This window comes from Micropterus dolomieu, linkage group LG17, assembly GCF_021292245.1.
Source record: "Micropterus dolomieu isolate WLL.071019.BEF.003 ecotype Adirondacks linkage group LG17, ASM2129224v1, whole genome shotgun sequence".
NCBI lineage: Eukaryota > Metazoa > Chordata > Actinopteri > Centrarchiformes > Centrarchidae > Micropterus > Micropterus dolomieu.
The window spans coordinates 29622519-29638186 of NC_060166.1; the positions used below are offsets into that span (position 1 = coordinate 29622519).

Below are 15668 nucleotides of genomic sequence, written 5' to 3' on the forward strand. Positions count from 1 at the left end.
GGGGGTGGGGGGGGGGGGGGGGGGGGGGGGGGGGGGGGGGGGGGACAGACTTTAAGAATGCTACAACTAATTAATTCCATGCCTGATTACTCACCTGACACCCCATTTTCAACAATGTCCGGTGTAGGTGAACTTTGTTTTTCAGTCCAACTTTCTCCAACGAGACACAAGCAAAATATCCACAAGGTCACCAATTTGTTGAACTCCATGGCTGGTGTATGCTGGGAAAGAAGACAGCTGAGTTGAGAGAGTCCCTTGAAATTCTGTTATCTCCATTTAAGGTATAGGTTAATCGATTAAACGTCGCTCATAATTAATTAAAACAGTGTTGCTACATTGTCTCTTAAACATATGACATATTAGCAAGTAACATTAGAGGAAGCTGCATTAATCGACTTAGAGCACACAAAAGAAATAGTTACATAAAGATCCCCTGCAGCAATTGCAGACACATGATATCACTTCTTAAGTGTACCTCTTCTTCCTGAATGAATGAACACATTCTTAGCGTGCTAATATCTGGTTACAGCTAAGGAATCATTTAAACCTTTATTTTGTCAGTTTAGCTGTGTTAAGTCACTAAAAATGGAGAAAAATAATAAGATTAAAGAAGTAACAGCAGCCTGGCCCGTCGACGTCTGGTGACTGGATGCCTGACAAGCCCCGACTAGCTAGCTGAACATCTCGGCTAACTAGGAAATGAAGTGAAAAATCCAGCAAAGGGGGAGACACATGACAGAGCCCTCACACCAACGCTTCCGTGTTTTATTTTTTACTGCAGACGCCCGTTAGCCACTGTTGACGTTCAGCTAACGTTAACCATAAGAGACAACACATTACCACTGAGCCTAGCTACAACGGTAACGTTATGGTTACTACTGGAACAATGTAACGTTAATGCTGAATAATACAAAATAAAGTTACCTGTCATGAAATAGAGCCAGCGGATACGTAGTTTCAGCTCTGGCTTAACATTGCAGCAAGCGCATGGAGTTGAAGCACACAGCGAACTCCACCTCCTATTAGAAAAAGGTCTTGGTCTTTCCCCCGACAGAGACTCACTGAACCGAAAAAGCCGCAGAATATGGACAGAGGGTGGGCTTGTCTTCCTCTAAGTTACACCAGAGTCCCTGGATAGCATGAGTAGGTGTAGCCCCCTACCGTTTGGAGGATATATTGAATATCACGTCGAATACAGTTAAACAAATTGCTGAAGTCTGTCATCTAGTGGATTGTTTAAGCCATTATCACACTGGGACTCTAGTTTCAAACTCAACCTTCCCTCTATAGTAAGCACCTGTCATTAGCGCTTGGAATTAAATACATTTTTTCACGGAAGACTTTCTGTCAAGGAGGGAAGAGCACAAATGTTGGCTGTTATCAGTGGTGGATAGTAACTAAGTAGTTAGTGCTGTACTTTTCATTCCCTCTATCTACTTCTACTCCTCTAAATCTCAGAGGAAAACATTGTACTTTTTACTTCACTACATTTATCTGACAGCTTCAGTTACTATTTTCTTTACAAAGGAAGGTTTTTACATATAAAACATATGAGGAGCTTTAAAAAAAATATGATGTTTTGTTATAAATTAAGCTACCCAACAGTTTGTACAAGTACAGCTGCAACAATTAGCTGATTGACAGAAATTGGGAACTATTTTGATGATTGTTTTTAAATTATGTTTTTCCATTTCAGCAACCCATGACAAACGTAATCATACTAATAGTACTTTTCACTTTTGATACTTACAGTATTTTTAGAAACAGTTACTTTTGTACTTTGACTCAAGTACAAATTTAAATTGAAGTAATATTTAGCAAGGGTATCTGTAATTTTACTCAAGTACAGGATTTATGTATCATCTTGTGATAATATGGTCATATTGAGGTGTCATTTAAAACAATTCTGCTGTCAATTGTATTTATTTACAGTGGTAATTGTAAGTAAATAAAATAGTAATATAGTATATAGTAGTAAAATAATCAAACTGATGTTAAGGCAATAAACTTTGTTACAGTGTTATGCTTTACATGTGAACTGCATTCATTTGACATATATATATATCAGGAAAATGTTGTCATTAATAATGCAACTGCTAACCAACCCTATCAACCAGGCTGCCTTTACATTTGTTTGTACTATCTGTGTGATAATCTACTTAAACACATTATAAACTTAACGTCCACTAGCTAGTAGAACAGCAGAAAGTAAAAGTGTCGTTTTCGTTGTTAGGTTGTAAATGATTCAAGGTCTTGCAGCCAAAATGAGACTTCTTGCTGGTGCTTAGCCAGTACTTGCATCATCAGAGTTGGATTTTGGAGTGTGTGTGTGGGTGTAAAAGAGGCTTCAGAGCATTGCACTTTTGTCATGGTGTATTAGCACATACTCATATATCAAACAATATCATATTTTGAGAAAACGTACGTTACAATCTTTTAAAGACGATTTATGCACAGTGGTGCTAAAACTTTACAGTGATTTGTGCTTGTGCATGACCACTGTCACTGGGTTTTCATCCACTCAGCGTTAACTTTTAGGTCAAGTCTTTTAGGTAAGAATGATGAATGACAAAATTATTTCACAACAGTGGTACTGCATTTGAAGTACAACAATAGAGGAACTGGTGGTGGAATTCATGGACATATTAAACACCCACCCTCCCCTTTTTTGTATTTCAAAATAAAAACAAAGCATACTTGAAGAACTGTCACTTTACTTTGGCAAACATACAGTATGACCACATATTGTTTTTGTGCATTATACAAAAGTTAAAATTTGACCTTACACAACACATTGTATGTGGGCAAAGGCATCCATGAATGAGACACTGAGGCAAAAAATGCACTTACAGCTTACTGAGCAGACCATACAGTAGCACATCTTTTGTTCAAACATCTCTGACATCTAAACCCTCATGGAAATATATGGAAAAGGCCTTCATCCCAATCTTCTTCCTCCTGAGAAGGATCAAGGCTGTTATCATCAGGTGGTTGAGTGGCTGTATGTTTAGGACTTAATCCTTGAGTTTCTAGTCAGAAGTCTTTATCTTCAGAGGATGAAATGACCATGACCTCACGACTCTTAAAGTCCCACACTGCTGTGAGATGGAAGGCCATATTGGAGAAGACCACCAGATACTCAAACAGGGCAAATAATGTATAACCTGTGAAAGGAAGAAACAGGGGCACATGATCTACATATGTTTTGTCAGCGTTTTGTAGCTACAATTTTACTTTAGTGTTCATAGGACTACCATGTTTTCAAATGTTGTGTCATTCAGCGCTTACAGATTAAACCGAAATGATGGAACTGATTTAATACTTACTCCCTGATTCACAGTACATGTTGTGTTTCCAATAAAAGAATCCGGCCAAAACACAAAAGGACACGTTGAGAAATAAGAAGCGCACTTTCCAATGGTGAGACTTGGCATCCTGTAAGGGAAGGGGAAAAAGTAATACGGAATTGGACTGAAATACTGAAAATAACAGTGTTGTGATTTGGCATGTCTTACCTCAGGACTTAATGAATACTTCTTAATAGCCTTCCATAAACGGCAGGTTATCAGCATGTAGATAATAGAACTGACAATGAAGAGGACAAAACCTTCCTTATGTACAACTAATAGGGCATAAATACACAAAGAAAGAGAGTAATTTGGTCAGTAGAGGACAGTAAAAATTAATGATTGCCAAATAAAAGTAAACTTTGAATCAGTGCATTAGTGACCCAACTCTGAATTGTGCTTCAAACTGTTGGGGATATAAGGGCTCAGATTAGAGGCTTAATGATACACTTGGGTCACGAGGTGGGCTGATGCACTAGGAACAAGAAGAGAAAAATACAAAAACACTATTTTGAAGAAATAAGAAATGCTGAAATATATGAGCGGGGAGTCTGGGGGTCCTCCCCAAAAAATTAGAGCATTATACACTTACCTGAATTCTGGAAACATTTTATTCTCCAAATTACGGTGGAAATGTCCATATATATAAAGGGAAACAAAAATTCAGCAGGCAGAGAATTTATGAATAAAAATATTCCAAAATATAATGCAGTAATCAGAAGCTTGTTTTTTTTTTGGTTTTTTTACATTTTTAAAAACTTTTTTGGACAATGCACATTTGCTTCTTCTATTTACATTGCATTGCATGTTTTGTTATTGTGTAAATAAATCTCAAAGCATTTTCATTAGTTGGTTAACATTTCTTAATGCAAGCTATTTTCCTGAATGTTTTTAACAAATGCTTTCAAAAAGTGATGGGAACAAAATCAGCCAATTCAAAATGTGGTGGGGACATGTCCCCAGCGTCCCCAGTATAAATGAAGCCTATGGTTTGAGTGCAAACTCTCCAATAAAAGTAACTAAAATGTGAATTACTCACAATATGTTTCACTGGATGACACATATGTGAGGAGCAAGAGGCCAAGGTTTTCAGAAATAGAAAATGCAAAGTTCAAGCAGGTGAGTGAACTCTCTGGGAACCTCGAGGAAAAACGTGTCTTGTAAAATTTGAAGTATGTAAACGCCACCAGGAGCCTCGGTGCTGAATGCAATCCGATGCAGAACCGCCATATGTGGCACTCAGGACTTAGGCTTATTGAGGCGCTTATTGATGGCAGGTAATTTGGCACCTGAAACATACAGCAATGATTCAGTAGAGTTTCAAAAATGTATGGAGCATCAAAAGAAAAACATGGTTGGTTCAGTTTGCAAAATAAGATCATTACCTGGCAGTGTGTACCAGTAGAGTCCTCAAAATGAAAAACAGAGGATATGAAGACGCACGTTATCAATCCAAGCAGTGGTAGGCACACAGTAGCCAGAACACAGGTGGTGAACGATATCCTGATGACCAGGGGCCTCTCGTGCCCCAAGATATTTGAGCCTTGTAGCATTGTGGTCTGAAACAATGAAAAAATATTTTAATCTTACAAAGGCGATCACACTAAGGCACATGTCAATGCCTATTAGACATCTCACAGTCAAATGGGTTATACGACTGTAAATAAGCTAGATTTCTAAACACGTTTGCATATAGGCTGTAATACATTTATGGGGTGACATTTTGATACATAGGCTATTCATGCATTTCCTGAGCATCTAAAGTCTGAAAAACGAAATCAACCTACCTCCACTAGGGGTAATAACAACAACTGCAAACTGCACACACCTGGCTTGTCAATAACTACGCTATCACAATAGCCTAACATTCATTATATTGGGCTGCAGGATGGACCTGAATATCCCGGATACCAACAACAGGGTGCGATGTCTTACAAAAAGAACTGGGGATCCTCCAGCCATTTTATAATCCTGCGACATGTTTGCATCCACTATATTTTCAGCTGAATTCTCGTAGAAGATGATAATAGGCACGCGGATGCAACATCCTTGTCGTGCGAAAGACGGTAGGAGGAAAATGCATTGATAAACATCAGCACCCGGAAGAGAAAGTGAGCGGAGGAGAGTACTGAGGGTGCTATGTTTGGGCGTATCAAAGGATGTTGCACAGATTCTGTGCAACATCCTTGATACGACCACATGCTAAATAATGTGTAAAATGTGTCTCTTAATAATAATTTGCCACAATGAAAAAAAGCATATGCATGTACAAGTAAGGGTTTATTGATTGATTCTAATTAGAGGACGAAGCTGGGAGCTCTCCGTGGTGCTGCACTAGATCAGAGAAAGGATCGATTTTTATTTTGTTCATTTAAACATATTTCAAATACATATCTTGCTCTGTGTGCGTGCGTGTGTGTGTGTATGTGTGTGTGTGTAGCTTGCTGTGTAAGTCGGATGGCATGTGTGTATGGGGTTAACATGTGGTAGCGTTGTATTAGAACTTGGTCCTTCAATCCGCTGCCCCGCCTCTCTCAGTGCACTTAATGGCCTTGTGCAGTTCCCAAACGCAGCACAGCTACATTCGCTGTCAGAAAGATTTTCTTTTACTTTTATGTTTTTTAGTGAATGAACCTTGTTGGATAGGCTACAGAGCAACTCAGATGGTCTTTGGATCCAGATAATTTGTTTCTGCAAGATGAAACGATGGAGAGTCCAAACTTTATTTTGCTTGCTTCTGTGTGGCAGTATTTTGCCAAGTAAGTTACCGTTTATTTTTCCTTACAATCTAACACCTTCACTTGATATAGGCCATTTAAAGTTAAATCTAGAGAGAAAAATCAAACAATGTAGCCTACCAGCAAAGATGGATGAAGAAGGAACATTTGCATAAAATAATGTCTGTCATTTGTAATTTATTATTATTCTAATATTTTATTGATCATCCATTTCTCCTCAAATTTCCATTCCTCTTCCATGCAAGCTGTAACCCAGAATTGACAAAACTTGGAGCCAGTTGTTAAGGGATTTGCTATCATCATAATCCCATAGACCTTCTTTGTATCAGAGGCTTTACTGAAACAGCGTTTCAGGGTTAACATCTGGCAAGCCCAAATCCATTGTTGACGCAGGAAATAAGCTCCAGTTAAAATAAATGTAGAAGTAATAATTTCCTCTTGAAATGGTTTATTTGGAATAACATTTTCACAATCATGTTTTCACAGCACAATAATGTTTAATCTCCCTGTTTATGTCCATTTTAATACTCGTGTTGTAACTCTGTGGATTAAGCATTCAATCATTCATTCATGACAAACCTCACATACATAGTCGGAGCAGAGAAGGTCGCCGCTGCTACATAATAGCAGATTTTCATGATTTCCTTCCAGAGCTTTATAGATGCTTGACATCCCCTTTATCCCCTTCCACCATCTGTCATGCATTCACATTTCCACCCACGTTCTCCCTTTCTTCTGACCTTAGCACGGCTGCTTTTGCTCTGAATATCGCTGTCCAGAGAATTGAACATCAGAATGTCCTTAATAATTTTGTCTGACTGAAAAAATGTTATATCATAATTAACAGAAACACAACAGGTGGTGATATGCCTGTGAATTGTTTCTCTCATTGTCTTAGCCTGTTGGTGTGCTCATGGGAAGTATGCTCAGAAGCTCCTGAATGATTTATTCACCAACTATACTAGTGCGCTGAGGCCTGTGGAGGACACAAACACCATACTGAATGTGACCCTGCAAGTTACACTGTCACAAATTATCGACATGGTAAAACACCACAGTGCACACAAGTCACCACGAGATTGTATGGTTAAAAATATTCTGTGCAGATACCCACACAATAGTATTACATCAGTAATGGCATCTTTATATTTTCATCATATTTAAATTATTTTATTGTAATATATCCCCTGTTGTTGCCAGTAAATTTCTATAATTTTTAATGTTTTACAGGATGAGCGAAACCAAATTTTGACAGCATATTTATGGATACGGCAAGTGTGGGTTGATGCATACCTCAAATGGAATAAAGATGATTACGATGGACTTGATACCATCCGCATACCTAGTAGTTATGTATGGAGACCTGATATAGTCCTATATAACAAGTAGGTCGGACTGGTATTGGGTTAATCATTTAATTATTATCCCTTTTTGTCTCCCGTTGGTCAGTATAAAAGGCACAAGCTGAACATTCCTTGAAGTCATTATTTATAGGATTGTCCAGGCCTCTGTCTGCTTTTTATACACCAGTAATATAACTTTTTATAATAAATCTGAGAAGAAAAACATAATAACGAATATTGAAATTTTACAATTAAAATCAGAGGTAACAAGATTCGCAAGAGATGCCTCTGCTGACATTACATAGGTAATGATAACAGCTCATACTACGACCACAAACCACGTGCTGACACATGCAAACACAAACACACAGATATAAAATGCAGACAAAAATCTGAGGAATGAGTACAACTCTCCTAAATGTGTTGTCTTTTCCCTCAGTTGGTATTCTTGTGCCTTTGTATCCCGATCAAGCTTCTTTTTCGAATCATTCTCCACCTACCCCACAAAATTACAACTGCTCTTTAATGATTTATTAAAGGTATCCAAAATTTGCTCTTCATCTATTCGCTCTTGGTATACATGTGAACACCACTGCTCTAATTTCTCTCTGTAGACAAGTTTTCTTTGCCTTTCAGTGCTGATGACCATTTCACTGGCTCCATGGACACCAATGTGGTGATCCGGCATGATGGCCAGATAATGTGGGATTCTCCAGCTATCACCAAGAGCTCCTGCAAAGTGGATGTATCTTTTTTCCCTTTCGATGCTCAGCAGTGCAGGTTCACGTATGGCTCCTGGACCTACAATGGCATCCAGCTGGACATCCTGAATGCCTTGGAGAGTGCTGACCTGGCTGACCTGGTGGAAAATGTGGAGTGGGAGGTGCTGGGTATGCCAGCTAAGAAGAACATCATTCTGTATGGCTGCTGCGCTGACCCTTACCCAGATGTAACCTACACGCTGAAACTGAAGAGAAGAGCTTCCTTTTATGTCTTTAACTTGCTCATACCATGTGTGATGATCTCTTTCCTGGCTCCACTGGGCTTCTACTTGCCTGCTGACTCTGGAGAAAAGGTGTCTTTGGGTGTCACCGTGATGTTGGCGCTCACTGTCTTTCAACTGTTGGTTGCAGAGATTATGCCACCCTCTGAGAATGTGCCACTTATTGGTAGGGGCAATAAAATGGGGTCAAATCCCAACGTGTGTAATGACTGTGTGTTACAACTCTATGTCTTATTGTCTTCCACAGGAAAGTATTACATTGCAACGATGACTATGATCACTGCCTCCACTGCCCTGACCATCTTCATCATGAACATACACCACTGTGGCCCAGATGCCAAGCCTGTTCCTAAATGGGCCAAGAAAGTCATTCTGCAGCACATGGCCAGAATGTGTTTTGTTTATGAAGTCGGAGAGAACTGTATGTCACCACCACCAGAGAGACAGGAGCCTCCAACTGTAAATAACACCAACTGCACCATGAATGGTCAGGCAGGACCAGGCATGGAGGATGGCATCTTAAAAATGGAGAGAGGGCAAGAGACTGTGGGCTCCATGATCGCAGAGGAGAGCGAAGACATGGATCAGATGAAGAGTCCGATAGGCTCATTAGGGAAGAACCCTACCAACCACTACAGCACTTGGAAAAACGGCATGTTCATGAGCATGGACTGTGGAGATTCGGGGGGTCCGAGGAGATGCAGGAAGGGAGGTGTGAGTGATGGAGAGAGAAAAGACAGAGAGATGTCCTGCAGCACCCAAAGCAATGAGAGGCAGCTGCTGCGTAACATTGAATACATAGCCAACTGTTACAGAGATCAGAGGGCCATGCAGAAAAGGACTGGGGAGTGGAAGAAAGTAGCCAAAGTGTTAGACCGCTTCTTTATGTGGATATTTTTCATAATGGTGTTTTTAATGAGCCTTCTCATCATGGGCAAAGCCATCTAACTGCAGAACTTAGAAGTGCATCATGACAGTGTTAATTGGTGTACAAAACACAAAGATTACTACAGGTTAGTATAGGGTTAATTTACGTAAGTACTACATTTCTCCAATAATTTGTTTAATTTCAGATAACATTTTTTCTAAACCTCTTGAAAAAAGTCCATTCTGAAGGCAATATCATCACTCACCCAATTAGATCTCTGATAAACTTCTTGTCTATGGGTTTTGTTGTTGACAACTTGCATTCCTCAACTTTCATCCCAATGCAGTGTGAGATCAATAAATTTTTCTACTGATGGTATTTCCATGATTTTGTACTTGATTTTAAATATATTGATTAGTTTATGTACAGCAACAGTACAGTACAAAATGGACGCCGATGAAACAAACAGCACAGAAGACAGATGATTAATTTTCTGACCCTGAAGAACACTGAGAGGATTCCAAATACTGTATTTCAGAAACAACTGAAAATGTGGCTTTATTTTACTCATTTAATTTTGGAAAATAATATACAAATAAACACACTAGTTTGAACACGAGAAGATAATATTTTCAATTTGTATATGTAACAGTCTGGAGAAGGGACAATCAGTGAGAGAATCACACAACTTTACGTAAAAGTCAATATATTCAGAGATACAGCCAGGCAAGGTTCTGTACATAAAATCAGAATAAGAGACAACAGCATCTCAGTGTAACTCACATGGATTATCTGTTAAATCCCCTGGATCACCGCCATTTGCTTGGCTCTTGATGTGTTTTATCCCTGGGCTTTATGTTGCAAAGTGTGCCATGACTCTTTAATCTAAACCCAAAAGAAAATAGAATACTTAACCTGCAGAACTGTGTTTAGAATCATTTTTGATTTTGAAAATAATATAATTAAGATATGTGTCCTAATATAGTGCCGCTACGTTGGAGTTCACTCCGGTGAACGAGAGGGTTGCCTCCCTACGCCTTCGGGTAGGGGGGGGGGGGGGGGGGGGGGGGGGCGACTCTGACTGTTGTTTGTGCATATGCACCAAACAGCAGTTCAGAGTATTCGGCCTTCTTGGAGACCCTGAATAGAGTTCTGTATGGGGCTCCAGTAGGGGACTCCATAGTTCTTCTGGGAGACTTCAAAGTGCATGTGGGCAATGATGGAGATACCTGGAAAGGCGTGATCGGGAGGAACGGGCACCCCTGATCTAAACCCGAGTGGGTGTTTATTGTTAGACTTCTGTGCTAGTCATGGATTGTCTATAACGAACACCATGTTCGAACATAAGGATGACCAGAGCACCCTAGGCCGAAGATCAATGATTGATTTTTCAAGGTCTTAGGTGCCTCAAGGGCCGGTAACCCTCGAACACCGTGGTGGACACCGGTAGTCAGGGAAGCCGTCCGACTGAAGAAGGAGGCCTGCCGGGATTTGTTGTCTCGGAGGACTCCGGAGGCGGGTGTGGCGCCTGTAGATACGTGACAAGATAATTTAAAAAGGGTATTACTAATTAAGAGAATATGTTGTGAGGGCTTGCCGACAACGCCACCTAGGAAATGAGCCCTAGGACTCACAGACACACAGGTTCTTAAAACAATCGGGGTTGGAGCAGAGCAGAACAAACCACAGGACCTAAAATAAAGGTTAATTTATTACAATTAAAAATGTTTATAGTTTAAAACAGCCTTGCTAAAACCCATGTAATGCCCAGATAAAAAACAAAAGCTAAATGAAAGGGGAATATTCCGTGAGTTGGCAGCTCTCAGCACGGCAAACAGTCCCTCTGAGGATTCCTCCGTCCCACGGCCCAGCTTCTCCTCGGGTTGCTCCACCTGTTCTTCAGTCCACGGCTCGCGTTGGTTCCCTATAACAGAGGAAGCACTGGCGAGTAGTGTGCTCACGTCAGTCAATCCGCACCCTATGTCTCCGACCCCGACTCTGCAGCCCTCCCCTGCCTGGTCCCCTGTGCCGCCTAGTTGAAAATACGTAAAAGTGTTACTCACGGTTTCCCCGGGCGACAGTCGTACTGTTCGCCCAGGCCTGAGTAAAAGCATGTTGGCAGACGCTGGCTGCTGCGGTCGTCTGCTGGTGTTGCTCTGGGGTCTGCCCAAATCTTCACGGCGTCTCCTTACAGGCCTCTATAGCGACTGCTCTCCCGGTCGCCCGTTGCTGCGTCGTCTCGGCTGCTGTGCCGGTTCCGTCCAAACAATTACTTCCCCTTAGGTCTCTCCTGCGGTCCTCCTGCTCGGTGCCCCCTGCTCAGCGCCCAATGAGCTGGCCAACATTCCCTACTGCTCTCTCTCTTCTCTAATGCCGTTGCTTCACTTAAAAAAAGAGTCCTGTCCAATCCAAGTGTGGGAGAAGTTTGGAGAAGACATGGAGAAGGTCTGCGCCAAAGTGCTTCTGGAGAACTGCCCGCCACCTCAGGAGGGGGAAGAGGGGAACCGTCCAAGCTGTGTACAGTAAGGGTGGGACCCTGTTGACCTCAACTAGGGAGGTAATTGGGCGGTGGAAGGAACTCCTAAATCCGACTGACATGCCCTCTCTAGTAGAGGCAGAGCTGGAGGCTGGTGGAAGTCAATTTGGTAGTCAAACAACTCCACAGTGGTCCCAGGGATTGATGAGATCCGCCCAGAAATGCTAAAAGCTTTGGGTGTGGAGGGGCTGTCTTGGATGACACGTCTCTTTAACATTGCGTGGAAGTTGGGTACATTGCCCAAGGAGTAGCAGACTGGGGTGGTGCTTCCCCTATTCAAAAAAGGGGACCAGAGAGTGTGTGCCAGTTACAGGGGTATCACACTTCTCAGCCTCCCCGGTAAAGTCTACTCCAAGGTGCTGGAACGGAGGTTTCGCCGATAGTTGAACCTCGGATCGAAGAGGAACAATGCGGTTTTCGTCCTGGTCGTGGAACAACGGACCAGCTCTTTACCCTCACAAGGATCCTGGAGTGGACTTGGGAGTATGCCCAGCCAGTCTACATGTGCTTTGTAGATCTGGAGAAGGCATATGACTAGGTCCCCCGGGAGATACTGTCGGAGGTGCTGCGGGAGTATGGGGTGAGGGTGGTCCTTCTCAGGGCTATCCAATCCCTGTACATCCAAAGCGAGAGCTGTGTCCGAGTACTCAGCAGTAAGACAGACTCTTTCCAGGTGAGGGTTGGCCTTTGCCAGGGCTGAGCTTTGTCACCAATCCTGTTTGTGATATTCATGGACAGGATATCGAGGCATAGTCGTGGTGAGGAGGGGTTGCGGTTCGGTGGGCTTGGGATCTCGTCACTGCTTTTTGCAGATGATGTGGTCCTGATGGCATCATCGGTCCGTGACCTTCAGCTCTCACTGGATCGGTTCGCAGCAGAGTGTGAAGCGGTTGGGATGAGGATTAGCACCTCTAAATCTGAGCCATGGTTCTCAGCAGGAAACCGGTGGTGTACCGTGTGAAGGAGTTCAAGTACCTCGAGGTCTTGTTCACGAGTGAGGTCACCGTTGTGACAAAAAGAGAGCTGAGCCGTAAGGCAAAGCTCTCGATCTACCGGTCAATTTTCGTTCCTACCCTCACTTATCACGGATCCCCCAGTCAGAGCTGGTTAATGTGGTTCGGGAAAGAGAAGTTTGGGGTCTCCTGCTGGAGCTGCTGCCCCCGCAACCCGACCCCAGATAAGGGAATAAAGATGGATAGATGGATGGTCCTGGTCAGCTGGGATTGGCTCCAGCCCCCGCGACCCTGTACGCAGGATAAGCAGTTGACGATGGATGGATGGATATGTTTCCTGTGAAGTTCAGAGGAGGGGCAAATTGCTTTTCAGCCAGAATTAAACTGAGATGCAACTTCATCAGACCACAAAACCTGGTTGACCTTTCATCAAGAGATTATCCAATACCCTGAGGCCTACAAGGACAAATTGCATCCTCACTACAGCAATCAGTGTATTTTCAGTATACTGAGTACATTTGTGCTTATTAAGAATTATGTTCAGCTAATATTGAAATTGTAGTATTCAAAAGGACATACTTCAAGTCAGTTTTTACTTTTATACGTTTTGGTAGGGTAACAGGTAACAAATTCTCACTTTGAATGCCACTCTAGGCATTTGTCATTTAATGAAAAGAGTAAAATTAACTTAAATTTATAATGTTAATATATATCTGCCATCCATTTAACAGGTAAAAAAAACAAAAACAGCTGTTCATTTTGGATATATACTGTATGTGTTTGGTATGTTTACAATATATACTTGTGTGCACAATATTATATGCACAACAGAGTTCAAGTTTTAAATCCCTACAGCAAACAATACAATACAATACAAATACATGAATATTTACCTAATTGTATGCTCATTGAGATTCCTAATTATAGGAAAAGTTTAGGCATGGTCAGTGGAAATTGTGATTTTAGTGCTTTTCATGAACTAACACAATTAGTAACCAAACACAAAACAATGTTCTTGACACAAGATGTTAGTAGAGAGCTTATTATTGAGGTATAGCACACTGGGGCTATGGAAACTAGAGTAGGCACTCATTCTGCAGCCTTCACACTTTATAATGATAATCTGCTTTGTTGATTTAAAAATGTGACTTGCAAATTAGAAGAAGTTTATTCATGGACCAGTTTATCCATAATATTTGGTAACAGAAGACAAAGATCTTGTGTTTTCAAACAAATATTTAAGTATAATTAAGTATAAATAGTATGCAGAAGGAACTGCAACTCAAGTAAAAAAATAAAATATATTGTTTTAATTGAAACATCCGTTTATTAAAGATCTTTGAGTTCCAGATACAGAAATGCTTCAGAACAGGTGTAACAAGTGAAAAGACAAGTAAGAAACAGAGGACGAAAGGTATTAGGATGGAGTCACTTTTTCCCCCAGATAATTTTATCCCTAAATTACCTTGTTTACAATACAAAAATATAATGACTAGATTTGAATTATCAGGGACCATATAAAATAAAATATGTGCAATCTTCCTTAAATCTGGGTAGTCTGTGAAGCAAAGCAATTTACCAGAGCATAATAAGATACAGAACAAAGTGGCTTGCACATGTTTGCAGCGCTCTGTTATTGAACTTTTTGATTTCTTGATCCAGCAGATGAGAGCTATTCTGAAATAGGTGACAACTTTGCCTCCAATGGAGCAACTAAACAGCAGGACAGCGAAAATTAGTCCATAGATATTGTTACACATCCTCACAAGAAAGCTTGAACAGTGCTGCATTGTCACAATAAGCATTATGTGTAACAGATCTACAGCGGGAAGCTGATCAGAAAGTGTGGCTGTAAAAGGCTTGAACCACAAACTGTGTGTTGAAACCATTCTTTTGAAAGGATGTGAGCCATCAGCTGAAGCAGTAGGACTTTTAGATCATTGACGTTATCTATTAGAACCTTGACAGACAGGTTACAAAAAAGAATGTACATCGGCTGGTGCAAACTCTTTTCAGTGATGATAAGCACAGTAACTCCAACGTTGGAAAAAAGCAGTGGAAAGTAAACAAACAGCAGTTAAAAATAATAATAAGGTAGTAGGAACTGTGGAGATATTTCAAGGCCTTGGATCATTTGGTCATGTTGCTTTCCATTCTGTTTAATTTGATGAGAAACCTAAAAGAGGAAAAATGTTCAAAGGCGTAATGGTAGTAATGGGTGGGAAGAAATATACATTGAAACATGGCAAATACGAAACAAAACAAAATCATTACATAACAAACATTTCAGAGAGCATAATGGGCACCATACTGTTACTTATTGTGCACTTCATTCTTTATTCCAAAAATACATTAAGTGATGCTTACAATAGTTAATCAGAATAAATGAAAAACATCAATGAATTTAGCTTTGCATGTAAATACACTACTTAGTTTTTTAAAAATAATTAATTTCAGTCTATTTCTCTTGTATAGATACTTAAATTAACTGAGCACAAATTTCTGTTCTGTAAAGGCAGGGACAATAACATGATAAACTTAAGACCTAATACCTCTAACCAGTCAAACCTCTCAAGTACGTATATCAATTATATCATTTTATATCAAATTCAATGAAATGCTATGCAAATACATGTCTGCAAAACAGTCAGGTTTGTCAGTCTTAATTCTTATCTGTATGCATCACAGTTGATGTAATTCTTTAAAGGGGCCTATATGTAGTTTTTCAATGAAATCACTTATTAATAAATCACTTTGTTTTGTTTGTTTTTTTTTACCAAAGTGTACAGGAAAAAGGCCACAGAAAGTAATTAGCCGGTCAAAAGGAATTATCAAAGCAACTCAAGGGTTCAGCATGTTCATTTCTCTTGGGGGAGATGA

At 40.6% G+C, this 15668-nt stretch overlaps 3 protein-coding genes and 1 pseudogene across 11 annotated transcripts in view; 1 reads left to right on the forward strand and 3 right to left on the reverse strand.

The window, feature by feature from the left end:
* Positions 1–1154, reverse strand: part of stim1a (stromal interaction molecule 1a) — a 25195-nt gene extending 24041 nt beyond the window's left edge. For 2 of the 9 annotated variants that reach the window (XM_046073562.1, XM_046073567.1), the window contains exons 1-2: positions 925–1148; positions 95–221 (exon numbers count right to left, since the gene is read on the reverse strand). In XM_046073562.1, the coding sequence (XP_045929518.1) occupies positions 95–209 (115 nt within the window). In that variant the 5' untranslated portion in view covers positions 210–221; positions 925–1148. Of the gene's footprint in view, positions 1–94; positions 222–924 lie in introns of all 9 variants that reach the window. The other 7 variants (XM_046073564.1, XM_046073569.1, XM_046073561.1 and 4 more) reach the window with 6 other exon arrangements.
* Positions 1155–3033: 1879 nt separating this feature from the next.
* LOC123986364 (post-GPI attachment to proteins factor 2-like) lies at positions 3034–4909 on the reverse strand. The gene is made up of 5 exons (XM_046074574.1): positions 4733–4909; positions 4387–4636; positions 3516–3622; positions 3327–3435; positions 3034–3164 (listed from the first exon to the last, which is right to left on the reverse strand). The coding sequence occupies exons 1-5, from the start codon at positions 4898–4900 to the stop codon at positions 3034–3036; spliced, it is 765 nt and encodes a 254-aa protein (XP_045930530.1). The 5' UTR covers positions 4901–4909.
* A 1136-nt stretch (positions 4910–6045) lies between these two features.
* chrna10a (cholinergic receptor, nicotinic, alpha 10a) lies at positions 6046–9379 on the forward strand. Its single transcript, XM_046074468.1, has 5 exons — positions 6046–6106; positions 6984–7129; positions 7316–7470; positions 8065–8597; positions 8679–9379. The coding sequence occupies exons 1-5, from the start codon at positions 6046–6048 to the stop codon at positions 9377–9379; spliced, it is 1596 nt and encodes a 531-aa protein (XP_045930424.1).
* Positions 9380–10603: 1224 nt separating this feature from the next.
* Positions 10604–14922, reverse strand: LOC123985346 (annotated as a pseudogene).
* Between the last annotated feature and the right edge of the window lie 746 nt (positions 14923–15668).

What these genes read in the sequence shown, in the direction of transcription:
- chrna10a (XM_046074468.1), top strand. Translation starts at nt 6,046, where the DNA reads ATGAAACGATGGAGAGTCCAAACTTTATTTTGCTTGCTTCTGTGTGGC. An exon ending in TGTCACAAATTATCGACATG is followed by an intron (nt 7,130 to 7,315) that starts GTAAAACACCAC and finishes AATGTTTTACAG; the next exon opens with GATGAGCGAAACCAAATTTT. An exon ending in GATATAGTCCTATATAACAA is followed by an intron (nt 7,471 to 8,064) that starts GTAGGTCGGACT and finishes TTTGCCTTTCAG; the next exon opens with TGCTGATGACCATTTCACTG.
- LOC123986364 (XM_046074574.1), bottom strand. Translation starts at nt 4,900, where the DNA reads ATGCTACAAGGCTCAAATATCTTGGGGCACGAGAGGCCCCTGGTCATC. An exon ending in CTACTGGTACACACTGCCAG is followed by an intron (nt 4,637 to 4,732) that starts GTAATGATCTTA and finishes TGTATGTTTCAG; the next exon opens with GTGCCAAATTACCTGCCATC. An exon ending in GTCATCCAGTGAAACATATT is followed by an intron (nt 3,623 to 4,386) that starts GTGAGTAATTCA and finishes ATGCCCTATTAG; the next exon opens with TTGTACATAAGGAAGGTTTT.